The sequence below is a fragment of the Ascaphus truei genome, chromosome 15 (assembly GCF_040206685.1).
Source record: "Ascaphus truei isolate aAscTru1 chromosome 15, aAscTru1.hap1, whole genome shotgun sequence".
NCBI lineage: Eukaryota > Metazoa > Chordata > Amphibia > Anura > Ascaphidae > Ascaphus > Ascaphus truei.
The window spans coordinates 40,338,721-40,352,720 of NC_134497.1; the positions used below are offsets into that span (position 1 = coordinate 40,338,721).

Sequence of the window (14,000 nt, forward strand, 5' to 3'; positions counted from 1 at the left end):
TAGGATACCAACACTATCAGGTCTGAGTTGAGAAGCGTCCTGCAGCACTTATCACTCACCCTGGGTGTCATTCTTCATTCCACAGTAAACGTTAATCCTGGGCCAGGTCGTAACCTTCAAAGAACAAATCACACTATATTAGCAAGGTCATATTCCTTATTAAGTCTGTCTGGATGTAATGTGCCCAGCTCGCAAATCCAGATGGCCTCCCTTTTCGTAAGTAGACGTAACCTGTTGCCACCTCGTCGAGGTTTAGAAACTACCTCAATGATCTGAAATGACAGCTGATTTATGCTTTACCCAGCCTGTAAGAAATGTACAGACACAAAGGTGTTCCAGCACCTTGCAACTTATTATAGATTTGTGCTGGCTGATCCGGTCTTTGACCTTAAGTATAGTTTCCCCTACATAAGCCAACCCGCAAGGACACTTCAGGAGATATATTTTGTGGTATGAGTTGCGTGTGGCATAATCTTTAATCCCATATTTTTTGCCGTCCGAGGGTGAGTGAATGTTGGCCCCTTCTGCACATTCCCACACTGTGCACGAGAGACAAGGAATTGTACCTTTAATGGGCACTCCTTTAAACCGTGATCACAAAGTTATGGCCGAACCAAAGTCCGCTCTAACCAGAGCGTCCCTTAGCGTGGGAGTCTTCCTATAAGCCATGAGAGGAGGGGCTGTAAACGCTTGGCCCAACAGTGGATCCGAGCTGATCAAATGCCAATGTTTCCTCAGGATCCTGGGACTCGCTGTGCTAAAAGTACTCACGAACGGAATTCTCCTGGTCTCAGTTTTGGTTTTTGTAGGTAGCAATAAAGTCTCCCTGTCAAGATTCTCAACTCTCTCTATCTCCCCATTAAGTTCTCCTTCTGGGTATCCACATGCATTAAACTTCTCAGTCATAAAGGTCAACCTCTCCGTAAGCCTATCGGGTTCACGGACTATTCTTTTCACCCTATAGAGTTGACTTCTAGGGAGTGAACGAATGGTACTAGGGGGATGAAAGCTGCTATAGTGCAAAAGTGTATACCGGTCTGTGCTCTTAGTAATTAAGTCAGTCTGTAACTGTCCCTCCAGTTTATACACTTTAGTATCCAGGAAACAAACTTCCTGCGCATCCTGGTGCAACGTAAATGTACCTATACACGTGTGTATACACATATACACATATCTGTTATAATTATAACACATAAGGAGGGGAGTGGGACAGCCAATGTTCCCTGACCTCCGGTCATTTCTCTATCTGCTGTTTAAATATACCGTTCATTTCATTTTCCTGCCCAAACTCCATAGCAACGCCTTCCCTCCAGCGTGTCCAATCCCAGTACTCTGCCCACCTGCCCAGCATTTGGTCCTCAGCCAATCACCTGACACCTGTCAAACAGCTGCCTGGTAACACAAAGCTCGCTTTTCTGCCAAAACGGAACAAGCCCAAATCAAAACCCAGAGGTGATCGAGGGGCTTCTACAGTCCACAGAAAACGGGGGAGTAAGGGTGTGATCAAACTAAACCATACTAAATGTGTAGAAACTTAATAATAATAATTCGATTGATAATGAGAGATAGGTGCAACTGTGAACTGAAGTGAATCAGAAAAAGTGAGGGGTACAATGGTTTGTACACCAAAAGAAATTCACTTAAATGCACACTGCCCAATATTTAAAATTTAACCTTTAATAGTCAATCCTTAAAACATATATTACCAATTTGTAAATGTGATAACGTGTAAAAATAAATTAAATAAATAAATAACTAGTGCAACTAGGCAGTCTCTGATGTTGAAATGTCTGAGTGTATTCACAAAGCTGGAAGATAGGAGACTGCTAGATTGCAAACAGCCGGAGTGAGCAAAAAAGCCCACTACTTCATTGATCAGCCTAATGGATAATAAACATCATGAGGGTTATTGGCATGAACACTTGAACAGGACCTTAACTAATATAGCAAGTCCCACCTGGCCACTGCCCTAATTTTTATATAGATGGTTAATCTAATGAATGGCTGACTAGTACTGTATTAAAACAACCCCATGAAGGGGGCTGACATCATCAAACACGCGTCCAACGCGCGTTTCCCTCCTACTACGGAGCTTCCTCAGGGACAAAATTTGCATATGGGCTAGAGCGGACGCTATTTAAAGCATATAGTTACCATGGTAACATAATCAGCGTCCCGCTACTGCGCGTGCGCAGAAAAGCGCAGGCGCACCTACTGAGACAAACGACATATCTGGCAAAACTTTAACACTGATTCTTATCATACTACCATGGGAGGCTCTGAAGATGTTACATATGTTTTTGGATGCGCGTAGAAGTCAGGGATCTACTTCCCTTCGGAGTCTTATCAGTCCCACGATTTCTGCGCATGCGCGTATTGCCTTAGTTCACCAGAGTCTATCAGGGGACGCTTGCGCATTGCCGGTAGCTGGAAAAATAAATAAATAAATGAATAAAGGTTACAGCGCATGCGTGACCACTTAGTCAGAATCGCACCGGCGCTAGTTACATCCAATGTGCATGCGTTGACACTTAGGCAGTTTAGTATTGGCATGGATTGGATGTAATGCGCATGCGTGACCACTTTAAAATAATCGCTAGGTATTATTTTGCCGTGATATCGGCAATTAGATAGGGTCAGTACGCATGCGTGGCCACTTGGACAAGATCACGACAGCGCTAGATAGATCCAATACGCATGCATTGTAACTTAAACGATTTTATATGAGCACAGATTGGAAATAGTGCGCATGCGTGACCTCTTAGAAAAAATCACTTGATATTATTTTGCCGTGATATCGGCAATTGAATAGGGTCAGTGCGCATGCGTGGCCACTTAGACCAGATCGCAGCATATCCTCAGTGTTAAGCATATGGTGAGTGAAAACGACCTTTACAGGTCAAAAATTGAAGCCAGATATGTGCAGTAGTTTGCCCTAATTAAAGTGCAGAGACATCATTAAATACAGTGAAAATTGCTTAATGAAATAAATTAAATAAATAAATAAACTGAAGCACATTTATATCAGGAATTCAGATCAAATGAATTATGTCTGTGATTCGATGACACATTTATTATGAACCCTAGATAAAAAATAGACTGGGTTCATAGATAGGTAATATAGTCACTAATTTGAGTGAATAATTATACAATAGTCATTTTAATTAATACAAAACCATGGTCGGCTAGCATGACATGGGGGGGGGGGAGGGGGAGGATAGTCCAGAAGAACATGATGTATATTATCTGTACACACAGTAAGATAGCACCCTCATAGATACGATGGAAGATCTGAGTGTCCATGGCAGTAGGCGGGGGATAAACACGTACCGGAGGTATGCCGATGGTCAAATAAAAGGGGTGAAGGTAAAACCTTCATTGAGGCCATTAGGACTCCTTGTCCTTAGTTTGTAGATCCATTCAGCTTCTATTCTCAGGAGCATCTGATCTACATTTCCCCCTCGTGCTGGGCACTTAAGCTGGTAGATACCCATAAATCTTAAGCTATCAGCATCTCCATCATGGAATTGAGTTACGTGTCACGCCACTGGCGTTTCAGCAGAATGTTTCACGGAATTTATATGCTCAAGAATACGCCTACGTAACTGCCGCGTAGTTTTACCAACGTACCTCTTCCCACATTTGCACGTGAGAAGGTATATAACATTGGTAGTGCGACAATTAATAAAACTGTCTATGTTGTATTGCTGTGTGCAGTCGTTATTTTCAAAGGACTTGGCCAGAGTTACATATTTGCAGGCCCTACAACCCTGGCATCTGTACATCCCTTTGATAGGGCTGAGCCATGTTTCCACTTTAGCACGCTGGTGGTGACTGTGCACCAATCTATCACGTAGATTTTTTGATCTCCTGCTGGTGATTGTTGGTCTCTGTCCAATCACCTTCACCAAGTCAACATCTGAAGAAAGCAGGTGCCAGTGGCGGGCAAAGATTCTTTTAATAGCCCACCACCGTTTATTATAAGTGCCGATGCATCTAATGATGTTATCTTTTTTCTTGGATGTACTGGAGGATAGGAGAGAGTCTCTATCACTGTGAAGTGCTCTATGATAGGCCCTATTCAATGTCTTTATTTTGTACCCACGACTCAGGAATCGTTCTCGTAATTCCTTAGATTGAATAATAAATTGCTCAATTGTAGAGCAATTCCTGCGTAGGCGGAGATATTGCCCAGTGGGGATGCCTGAAATGAGATTAGGCGGATGTTGACTTTGTGCCAATAACAAACTATTAGTAGCTGTACTCTTCCTGTACACCTTAGTTTGAATATTGCGTTCTTCATCCACATAAATATTCAAGTCCAGGAAGGTAATTGATGTCATGCTAAAAACAGTTGTTAATCTCAGATTCAGTGTGTTATTATTCAAATGTTCCACGAGCAGAAGTAAAAGATTTTGTGGGCCATCCCATAATAATAGGATATCATCTATGTATCTGATCCATAATAAAATATGGTCAGTATACACAGATGACTCCTCGTTGAACACATGGACAAATTCCCACCAGCCCAGGTACAGATTAGCGTATGTGGGAGCGCATGCTGTTCCCATTGCTGTACCCTGGGTCTGGTGGTAGTATATCCCGTCGAATACAAAATAATTGTGGGTAAGGACAAAAGATAACAAGTCCAAAACAAAGTCATTATGTGTGTTAAATCTGCAGTCCCTTGATCTAAGAAAGTGATTCACAGCTCCCAGGCCATTCTCGTGAATGATTGAAGTGTATAAAGATTCGACATCTAAACTCACGAGAATGGTCTCTGGGGAGATATTGATACCATTCAGTCTTTTAAGAGTGTCCTTAGTATCTTGCACATATGACGGAAGGCTAATCACAAAGTCCCTTAGGACTTTGTCAAGATAAATACTGCTCCCCTCAGATAGACAGTTATTGCCCGAGACAATAGGACGTCCCGGGGGGGATTGTAGTCTTTTATGTACCTTGGGCAAGGTGTAAAATGTTGCCACTGTTGGTGATTTAGGGTACATAAAGTCATATTCTTGTCTGCTTATCATATCTCGGTCAAGTGCGTCCTGCAGAATGGTCAGAAGATCTTTTTTGTATTCAGAGGTCGGGCTCCTCTCAAGAATTTCATAGCAATCCTTATCGCTCAGCAGTCTCCTATTCTCCTTAACATAAGCATCAGTATCCTGAATGACAATATTGCCACCCTTATCGGATGGCTTAATGACAAAGGATTTATCACACATAAGTTGTTGTAATCCCTTTCTTTCATCAGAGGTGAGATTATCGGTTGACCTACGGTGTTTAGGTTCAGCTTCTAAATCCCTTGTAACACATGAGATGAATAAATCAACCGCAGGACAGATACTCAGAGGGGGAGTGAAATGGCTTTTATTTTTCAGGTGGGTAAAAGGGCCAGTAATGTCAGTATCATTTGAGATATTTTGTTCAAATAGATGTATTAAATCGTCAAGGTTTTGCTTATCTTGAACACTTAACCCAGCAGTTAGCTCATTTTCATTAGCCCTTTTACAATGGAATTTGTGCAACAGTAGTCTCCTACCAAAGAGATTAAGGTCTTTCACCCACTCGAATAAATTAAAATCTGAGGTGGGGGCAAAGGAGAGTCCCTTCTTTAGTACAATTAGTTGTTCTTCACTAAAGGTAAATTTAGAGAGATTAAAAATCTGTAAGGCATCTGTTGGATCCGTGGTCATATCTATATTTGCTACGTGGATGGCGGGGGATTTTTGTTGGTTGCCCTTAATGTTCTTTTTTCCCCTGCGGGTTTTGCGTTTAGTTGAGTCTGTGCTAAAAAACCAACTTTGCTTTCTTTTGATGTTCTTTTACCACGGCCTTTAGACTGGCCTTGTGATCTTGTGCCTGATTGTTCACCCTCAGACATATCTGTCTCAGAGGAAGAGTACTCGGTGTAATTACCCATTCTCCTAGATCTTTTAGGAAATCTATAAACAGTCCCTTGCTCATAGTCATTACTATCCCGTAGAAACTTGATATGCTTCCTTTCCTTTAAATCTCTTTTAAAATTTTCCATGTTTATCTCCAACTGGCGCTCCATTTCCTCAAACTCTTGAAGTTTATTATACTTACTAAGGTCCTTAAGGCTACTGTCTAGGTCTGTATTTGTCGTATCTAAACGTGCTTTTTCGTGTTCAATCAATAAGGTCATCAATTGTTGAGAACAATTAGATAGGATACCCTCCCATTTAGTAATAAATTCCGTAGATGTAATATAGTATGCAGGACTAACTCTCATTCTCAACCCGCGTGGGATCATGTTGGTCTCTAGATACTTCTGTAGGCTCGTAATTTCCCACCAGACCTGTGACTGAGTTCTTAACAGTTTAGAAATATCACGGAAATAGTTGATTATATCCTGATCTGTGCCTGATGAACCTAATGGTACAGTTGAAAACACATTTCTAGCCTCATCCTGCCATCCGCGTTGGACGCGTGTTTGATGATGTCAGCCCCCTTCATGGGGTTGTTTTAATACAGTACTAGTCAGCCATTCATTAGATTAGCCATCTATATAAAAATTAGGGCAGTGGCCAGGTGGGACTTGCTATATTAGTTAAGGTCCTGTTCAAGTGTTCATGCCAATAACCCTCATGATGTTTATTATCCATTAGGCTGATCAATGAAGTAGTGGGCTTTTTTGCTCACTCCGGCTGTTTGCAATCTAGCAGTCTCCTATCTTCCAGCTTTGTGAATACACTCAGACATTTCAACATCAGAGACTGCCTAGTTGCACTAGTTATTTATTTATTTAATTTATTTTTACACGTTATCACATTTACAAATTGGTAATATATGTTTTAAGGATTGACTATTAAAGGTTAAATTTTAAATATTGGGTAGTGTGCTTCTACAGTCCCGTGTTCCCCTTCAGCCCCGTGCTCCCCCCCCCCAGTCCTGTGCCCACCTCAGCTAAATGCTTTTCATTCTGAGTTAGAGTTACCAATACAAAATAAAGTTGGATGTGTATCTCCTGGACACCTCCCTCAGCCTGGCACAGTGCTTGTGGGGAGGTAACGCCAGCGCATGTGTAACAGGAATCTCTGCCATAGAGGTGTGCAAGTGAAACCATCAGTGGGAAAGGTCCCTGTGTGAGGTGACACCACTTGTTCCATCATTACTGCATATGTATATGTTATTAATAAAGGGACACTTAACCCCCTCAGGTGCATTTTCATGTCTACGTGTAACCTGTGAAATAGATGGTCAGCCCTTGCTGCTCTCTAGAGATATTAAAAGGAACATGACATACAGTATGTAAAGGCGGCTGCATTAATGTCCTTCACTGGGGACATTAGTCTGCGACACGGTCCCCCACCTGTATTCACAGGACATTCTAGGACATTAGGTTGCAGCCGTTTTGCTGCGACTCACCCCACCGCTGGCTAGTTATATCCTAAGATCCCTCTTACCCTAAAACCCCTACCCCAAACCCTAAACCACCTACCCAAAACAGTAATAAAACTTACATAAGAAGTGGATGGTGGCAGAGAGTCTGTCTGCGGCCTAATGTCAGTGGCCAATTGGTTGCGGCAAAACTATGCCGATTCACAGCTAAATGAGACTACAGACAGCTTCAGCATAATGGGGAACACACATTTTATTACAACCAACAGCATGAAAACATAAAACATTAAGAACATTTTTCTTTAAATAAAACTACAACAAGAATAATACAAATAATCTACATTTAAAAGTTATTATATATAGAGATAGATATATAAAACATACAATTTTACCCCTTTAAAATGCTCGTTTTATGCACCATAAACTAAAATCACTTTTCATTGTGATTCAGCGTAACACAGATACACCTGTGCACTTATATGGGAGCGTCTTAGTCGCTGGTTATCCCTAATCATGCCTGGCTTTAGAGATAGGTCTCTCCCCTGTGTGTCTTCTCAGGCTGGATAAATCACTAAATCCCTTTCCACATTCCCCACATACATGCGGTCTCTCCCCTGTGTGTGTACTAATGTGTGTGTTCATGTGGGATAGCACACTAAATCCCTTCAATCATTCCCCACATACATGCGGTCTCTCCCCTGTGTGTGTCATCTTGTGTTTGTTCAGGCTAAATAAAACACTAAATCCCTTCCCACATTCCCCACATACATGTGGTCTCTCCCCAGTATGTGTCCTCCGGTGTCTGATTAGGCTGGATAAGTCACTAAATCGCTTCCCACATTCACCAAATACATTCGGTCTCTCCCCTGTGTGTGTCCTCTTGTGTGTGTGCAGGTGGGATAACCCACTAAATGCTTTCCCACATTCCCCACATACATGTGGTCTCTCCCCTGTATGTGTCCAAACGTGTGTGTTCAGTCGGGATAACACACTAAATCCCTTCTCACATTCACCACATACATGTGGTCTCTCCCCTGTGTGTGTCCTCTTGTGTGTGTTCAGGCTGAATAAGTCACTAAATCCCTTTCCACACTCCCCACATACATGTGGTCTCTCCCCTGTGTGTGTCCTAATATGTCTGTTCAGGTGGGATAACTGAATAAATCCCTTCCTACATTCCCCACATACATGCGGTCTCTCCCCTGTGTGTGTCCTCTTGTGTGTGTTCAGGTGGGATAACCCACTAAATGCCTTCCCACATTCCCCACATACATGTGGTCTCTCCCCTGTGTGTGTCCAAATGTGTGTGTTCAGTCGGGATAACACACTAAATCCCTTCCCACATTCACCACATACATGTGGTCTCTCCCCTGTGTGTGTCCTCTTGTGTGTGTTCAGGCTGAATAAGTCACTAAATCCCTTTCCACACTCCCCACATACATGTGGTCTCTCCCCTGTGTGTGTCTTAATGTGTCTGTTCAGGTGGGATAACTGAATAAATCCCTTCCTACATTCCCCACATACATGTGGTCTCTCCCCTTTGTGTGACCTAATGTGTGTGTTCAGGTGGGATAACTGACTAAATCCCTTCCCACATTCCCCACATACATGTGGTCTCTCCCCTGTGTGTGTTCTCATGTGTGTTTTCAGGCTGGGTGACACACTAAATCCCTTCCCACATTCCCTGCATACATGCGGTCTCTCCCCGGTCTGGGTCCTCTTCTGTAGGTTCTGGTCTGATAACCAAGTCAGACTCTTCTCACTTTCTGCAAGATTTTTTCCTGTGGCAGCTGCCAATATATATGTTTTGGAATGAGAAGCAGTTACATTGTTTATTAATTGACTTGACTGGTTGAAAGATGCATTTTCTGTCATATTTATTGGAATGTTGCAAGATTGTTCTGTCCTCATCTTTTCATTTTTTACATTTGGGTGTTTGAACTTCAGATGTTTGAGGAGTTAATCCTGCTAAAAGCAACCTTGCAGTGCTGGCATGGGTGGATTATTGGTGCTTGTCTTTGTACTAAACGAGACAAAAAATGTCACTGTTACAAAAACCGTCTTACAAAAGGCCATGCAGGAGAGGTAAGTTGGCATATCACAAAAAGTTCAGGACGAAAATAAACTGTAGATGTACAGTGTAAAAATGAAGGGTTTAGCACAACATGTGCAGCATGAGGGCCGGGAGAGTATATGTAGTGGATCATACATTTAAAGTGGATCCTAATATTTAACAATTTAAAATGAAATCTCACTAGCTGCAAAACACCAATTAAAGTGGCAGAAATATTTTCAAATCCTTTGATAGATAGTAAGTCGATAGTAAGTATTGGGGCTACATACCGTTAACGGGAATAAAAGTGCTTTTAATATAATACATGTTTTACGTTCCCTGTACAACCAGCCTGACACTGATGAGACTCAAAAGGTCGAAACAGCTGTCTGTGACTGGTTTTACTGGCTTTGCATCTAATCCTATGCTGTGTTTAAAAGCTGTATGATCAGTGAGCATTAGCTTATAAGAGTTCCATGTATAAAAAAAACGGATTTCAGGTAAAAGGTGACAGTGCTCATGCATGTCATTTCCCAGAATCCCTTGACGCAGTGGAAGAAATGATTGTTAGGTGAATATGTTGAAAGGCAGGGTTCCAGACCTGTCAATGTGCGTGCGTGTGTATAATATATATATGTGTATGTGTACTTACAAAAAATTGGAAAATGAATTTATATAAATGTATCTTTAGACGGTGTTACTGCATGTAGTCACAGTCAACAGGGAAATCACCCAGTGATGAGCAGTTGGTCCTGCCAATTAGTTTCCGCTTCTGACCAGTGAGATTCAGTGGCTACTTTTCTATAAAATCACATACTGTTCATTACCCAGTATCCCAAGGAAGTCAGCTGATGCTGACGTCATCGCGCAACGTAGAGGATGCGTGTTGTATGCTGAGGGAATCCCTACAAGCTGTGAGATTTACTGTTTTGCTGTTTACATTTGTTCTTCCTTGTATGCTGCCGGTTACATCGGGTGACGCTACTATGGACTTTTGAGGTCGGAGGACTTCGGCAAGCTTGACTAGCAACCCACGGAGCAGGAGGTGCTTGTAATAGCAATGCACTGAGCAGGAGGCACTTTCAGAGCAATCAGCAGACCAACAGTTGATCAACGGATGATTTCCCAGTTGACGGTCACTATATGCAGTAACACCTTCTAAAGATACCTTTAAATGAATTAATTTTCCAATATTTTGTAAGTGGGCATGGTTTACCCCTCTATTTTATTAATAAATTCTATTTGTGGTAATGCACCAGGGTGTGCGCTGTCATACACACACACACACACACACACACACACACACACACACACACACACACACACACACACACACACACACCCCCCCCCCCCCCCCCCCCCCCCCCTATTGGTCAAAGGAGGAGTGGTCTAGGGTGAATGCACGATGCCACCATCTTGAGAATAATCCTCCATTTTGTCTGTATGAAGCTGAATGAAATGTTTGCTGCGTGCAAAACTGAATGCTGTTTTTCGCTCTCGGCAAAGACCGACCCCCACTAATTTTAAGAAAAAACTATTGCAAATTGTCTGTTAAAATAAGAACCATTTCCCTGTTCTAGTATGTTGACACCCAATGCTAGATGGTGTTTTGAGGAAAGGTCAGCCTATATAAGAAGTTTTTTTAGTTAGCACAAGTGTTTTTGGCCAAATGTATATATATATAAAAAAAAAAAAAAAAACTGTATTTCTCCACTTAGTAAGCCCACCCCTTAGGGGAGGGACAAATGTAATAAAAATATGTTTTTTAGTTATAAGACAGATCAGCTACCTGTAGCGGTCTCTTTGTGCATTCGAATGCAATAAAGCTCATTTGATATTCTGAACTCTAATTATTTACTTGTATTATTTTACCCAAAGATAAAAATATATAGCTGATCACAACACAAAATGATTGATTAAAACCAATATTTTCCCAGGCTGAAATGGGAACAGAGTGCAAGTATCAAGTAAATGACTTGCTGCTAATTATACACAATTAACATTATTAAGCCTCAGCTGTGGACACTCAACCAAAAAAATCTCAATCACAAATAGAAACGTTGTATAAATATAGGCACATAAATGTTCAAACCATTGGGTAAATTGTCCAGTCCAATGACAGAGGGTGCTGCCAGCTTCAAATGTAGGGAACAACCCAGCGTTCACCAAGGGTACTATAGTAGAGAAAAACAAGAACACAGCGCACACCTCATAGTGAAGCATTAAAATTTACTTGACAAGAAAAAGAAAAAACGCACTTACAAAAAATCAGTGCAATGTGAGCACTGAATATGAACACTCCAGCAGATTGGAAGTCAGGATTCACTGCCCGGTCTTTCCTCCCTGCTCAGACGCGTCCGTCAGTTCCTGTGGATTGGGACTCGTTCTTCACAGTCCAGGGGACTTCCGCATCACGTGGGACGCGCGTCACCACGTCGTGACGTCACTTCTGCAATAGCACGCGGCACCACAAAACCACAGGGGGGGACTAGGAGGAGCTAGGAGGATGATGGTGTTCTGAAAGACTGCCAGCCTTTCTCCCGAGCCCTCCTTCGTTCTCCTTCTCAAGCAGCTGCACCCTCTAAATTACCACTGTCTGCTACAGCTAACCAAAACCACCCTACGTGTTTCAAGGCATGTGCCTCTTCATCATGGGTGTGGCTTTGGTTTGTGAGAATTACCTATATACACCCCTGCCTCATTTGCATATGTTAAGGTGAAATACACAGAAATTGATAGTATAAAGAATATAAAAAGTATAAGACACTTCATTTAAATTTGGTATCCCTATGCATATGAGGCTGGAGCAATATATTTATGTAGTTAAAATGTATGTGTATACCAGCAGTATTACACAATAATATCATTCAATATCACAATAAGAACCATTGATATACATTAATAGCAATAAGTAAATTAGAATAAAAGAGTTCCTCAGGTCCTCTAAAGATTAATTTAAAATACAATAATACCTTTAATAACAAAATATTACCATTAACTGCAGATCAACTTTTACTCAATCGTTAACACATATTTCTCTTTTTATGATTCTCTATACAGAAGTTTATTAATTCCCTAATTTGCAGATATCAATTTAAAGAAAAGAGGCCAAATCAATCCCTTCATTGAGACCATTGGGGGATATTGTACCTAGTTGGTGAATCCAAAAAGGTCTCACGTTGTCGTAGCCTTAGGAATGTATCACCACCTTTAAGACCTAATTTTACATGTATTGTATTGTATTGTATTGTATGTCTTTATTTATATAGCGCCATTAATGTACATAGCGCTTCACAGTAGTAATACATGTGGTAATCAAATAAATAACAGATAATATAAATAACAGATCATGGGAATAAGTGCTTTAGACATAAAAGTAACATTTCGGAAGAGGAGTCCCTGCCCCGAGGAGCTTACAGTCTAATTGGTAGGTAGTTAGAACGTACATGTTCTATCCCTATTAATTTCAGGCTACTAGGATCCATATTGTGTCTAATTTTAAAATGTTTTGACACTCCATGAGTAGTGACCCCTTTCATAATGTTTCCCCTATGTTCTAAAAATCTTTGTTTAAGTGTGCGCTTAGTCCTTCCGACATATTGTAACCCACATCCACATTCTAAAAGATAAACCACAAATTTTGTTTTACAATTAATACAATCTTGAATGGGATGGGTTGTATTACATTTATTAGATTTAAAATAAACCTGATTATCCTGTACAAATTTACACATGTCACGGGAGACCAGGCCCAATACACATTTATATTTAAGGGATCAGTCACAAGGCAAAACAGGCAGTAAAATAAATTGCGTTTTATTCGGACAAGACCTCGGAAACACACAGAAATACAAGAAACAGAGAATATACACACTTACGGGGGTCTGGGGAAGAGATCTACCCTTTCCTAGTTGAAAGGCGCCTGTTCAGCAAAGGCTTACCTTGATAGGACCTTGGGCTCCTGGACCGAAATCCAGCCTGCTGGCTAGGCCTCCCCATGCTTCCAGGTGTGAATAGCTCTTTCACAGAAGCAAATGGAGAGAGGCCTGCCAGAGGCTGCTTGTCTTCAGATCTCCAACAGGAAAAAGAGAGAGAGAGCTGCTTTTACTGCCCGCTCTTATATAGGCTGAAATCCTATCTAAATCATTGAGCAGAGTAATAGCCAATTAAAGCAGGGATTGAAATTATGCATTCCCTGATAGGAGGGATAAATTCAAAACTTGCCAATAGAAACCTTGCTTATCAATTCTGACATCCAGAGCCGTTTTTTCCCTGGCTCCGTGGTGTCTAGTAGAACAAACACATCCCAATCTGAACATCCTGCTCACCAAATGGTTTCCCCCCTCTGCCATTCCTCTCCTCTTTGAACTATGGAATCTATGCAAACTAGCCAGCATATTAACCATATGCCTGTGCTTTCTGTATAGAACTTTATAGTAAACATTAAAACACAATATAAAGTACACTTCCTTACAGAATATACTCTGGGGAACCTTATACTTATAAGGGAAATAAATTGGGGAGATTTGGGCTTGGAAACCCTTTCTGAGCTGGGGCATTGAAATGCTAATTCACA

General features: G+C 41.4%; 1 protein-coding gene across 2 annotated transcripts; it reads right to left on the reverse strand.

Moving 5' to 3' along the window:
• Nucleotides 1-7,617: 7,617 nt before the first annotated feature.
• On the reverse strand, nt 7,618-11,846 carry LOC142466850 (uncharacterized). 2 transcript variants are annotated; one of them, XM_075572369.1, is made up of 3 exons: nt 11,687-11,846; nt 11,517-11,598; nt 7,618-9,394 (listed from the first exon to the last, which is right to left on the reverse strand). In XM_075572369.1, exon 3 carries the CDS (start codon nt 9,280-9,282, stop codon nt 8,041-8,043), a length of 1,242 nt encoding a protein of 413 aa, XP_075428484.1. In that variant the 5' UTR covers nt 9,283-9,394; nt 11,517-11,598; nt 11,687-11,846; the 3' UTR covers nt 7,618-8,040. The 2 variants fall into 2 exon arrangements, with proteins under 2 accessions (XP_075428484.1, XP_075428483.1); XM_075572368.1 differs by lacking the exon at nt 11,517-11,598.
• Nucleotides 11,847-14,000: the final 2,154 nt, after the last annotated feature.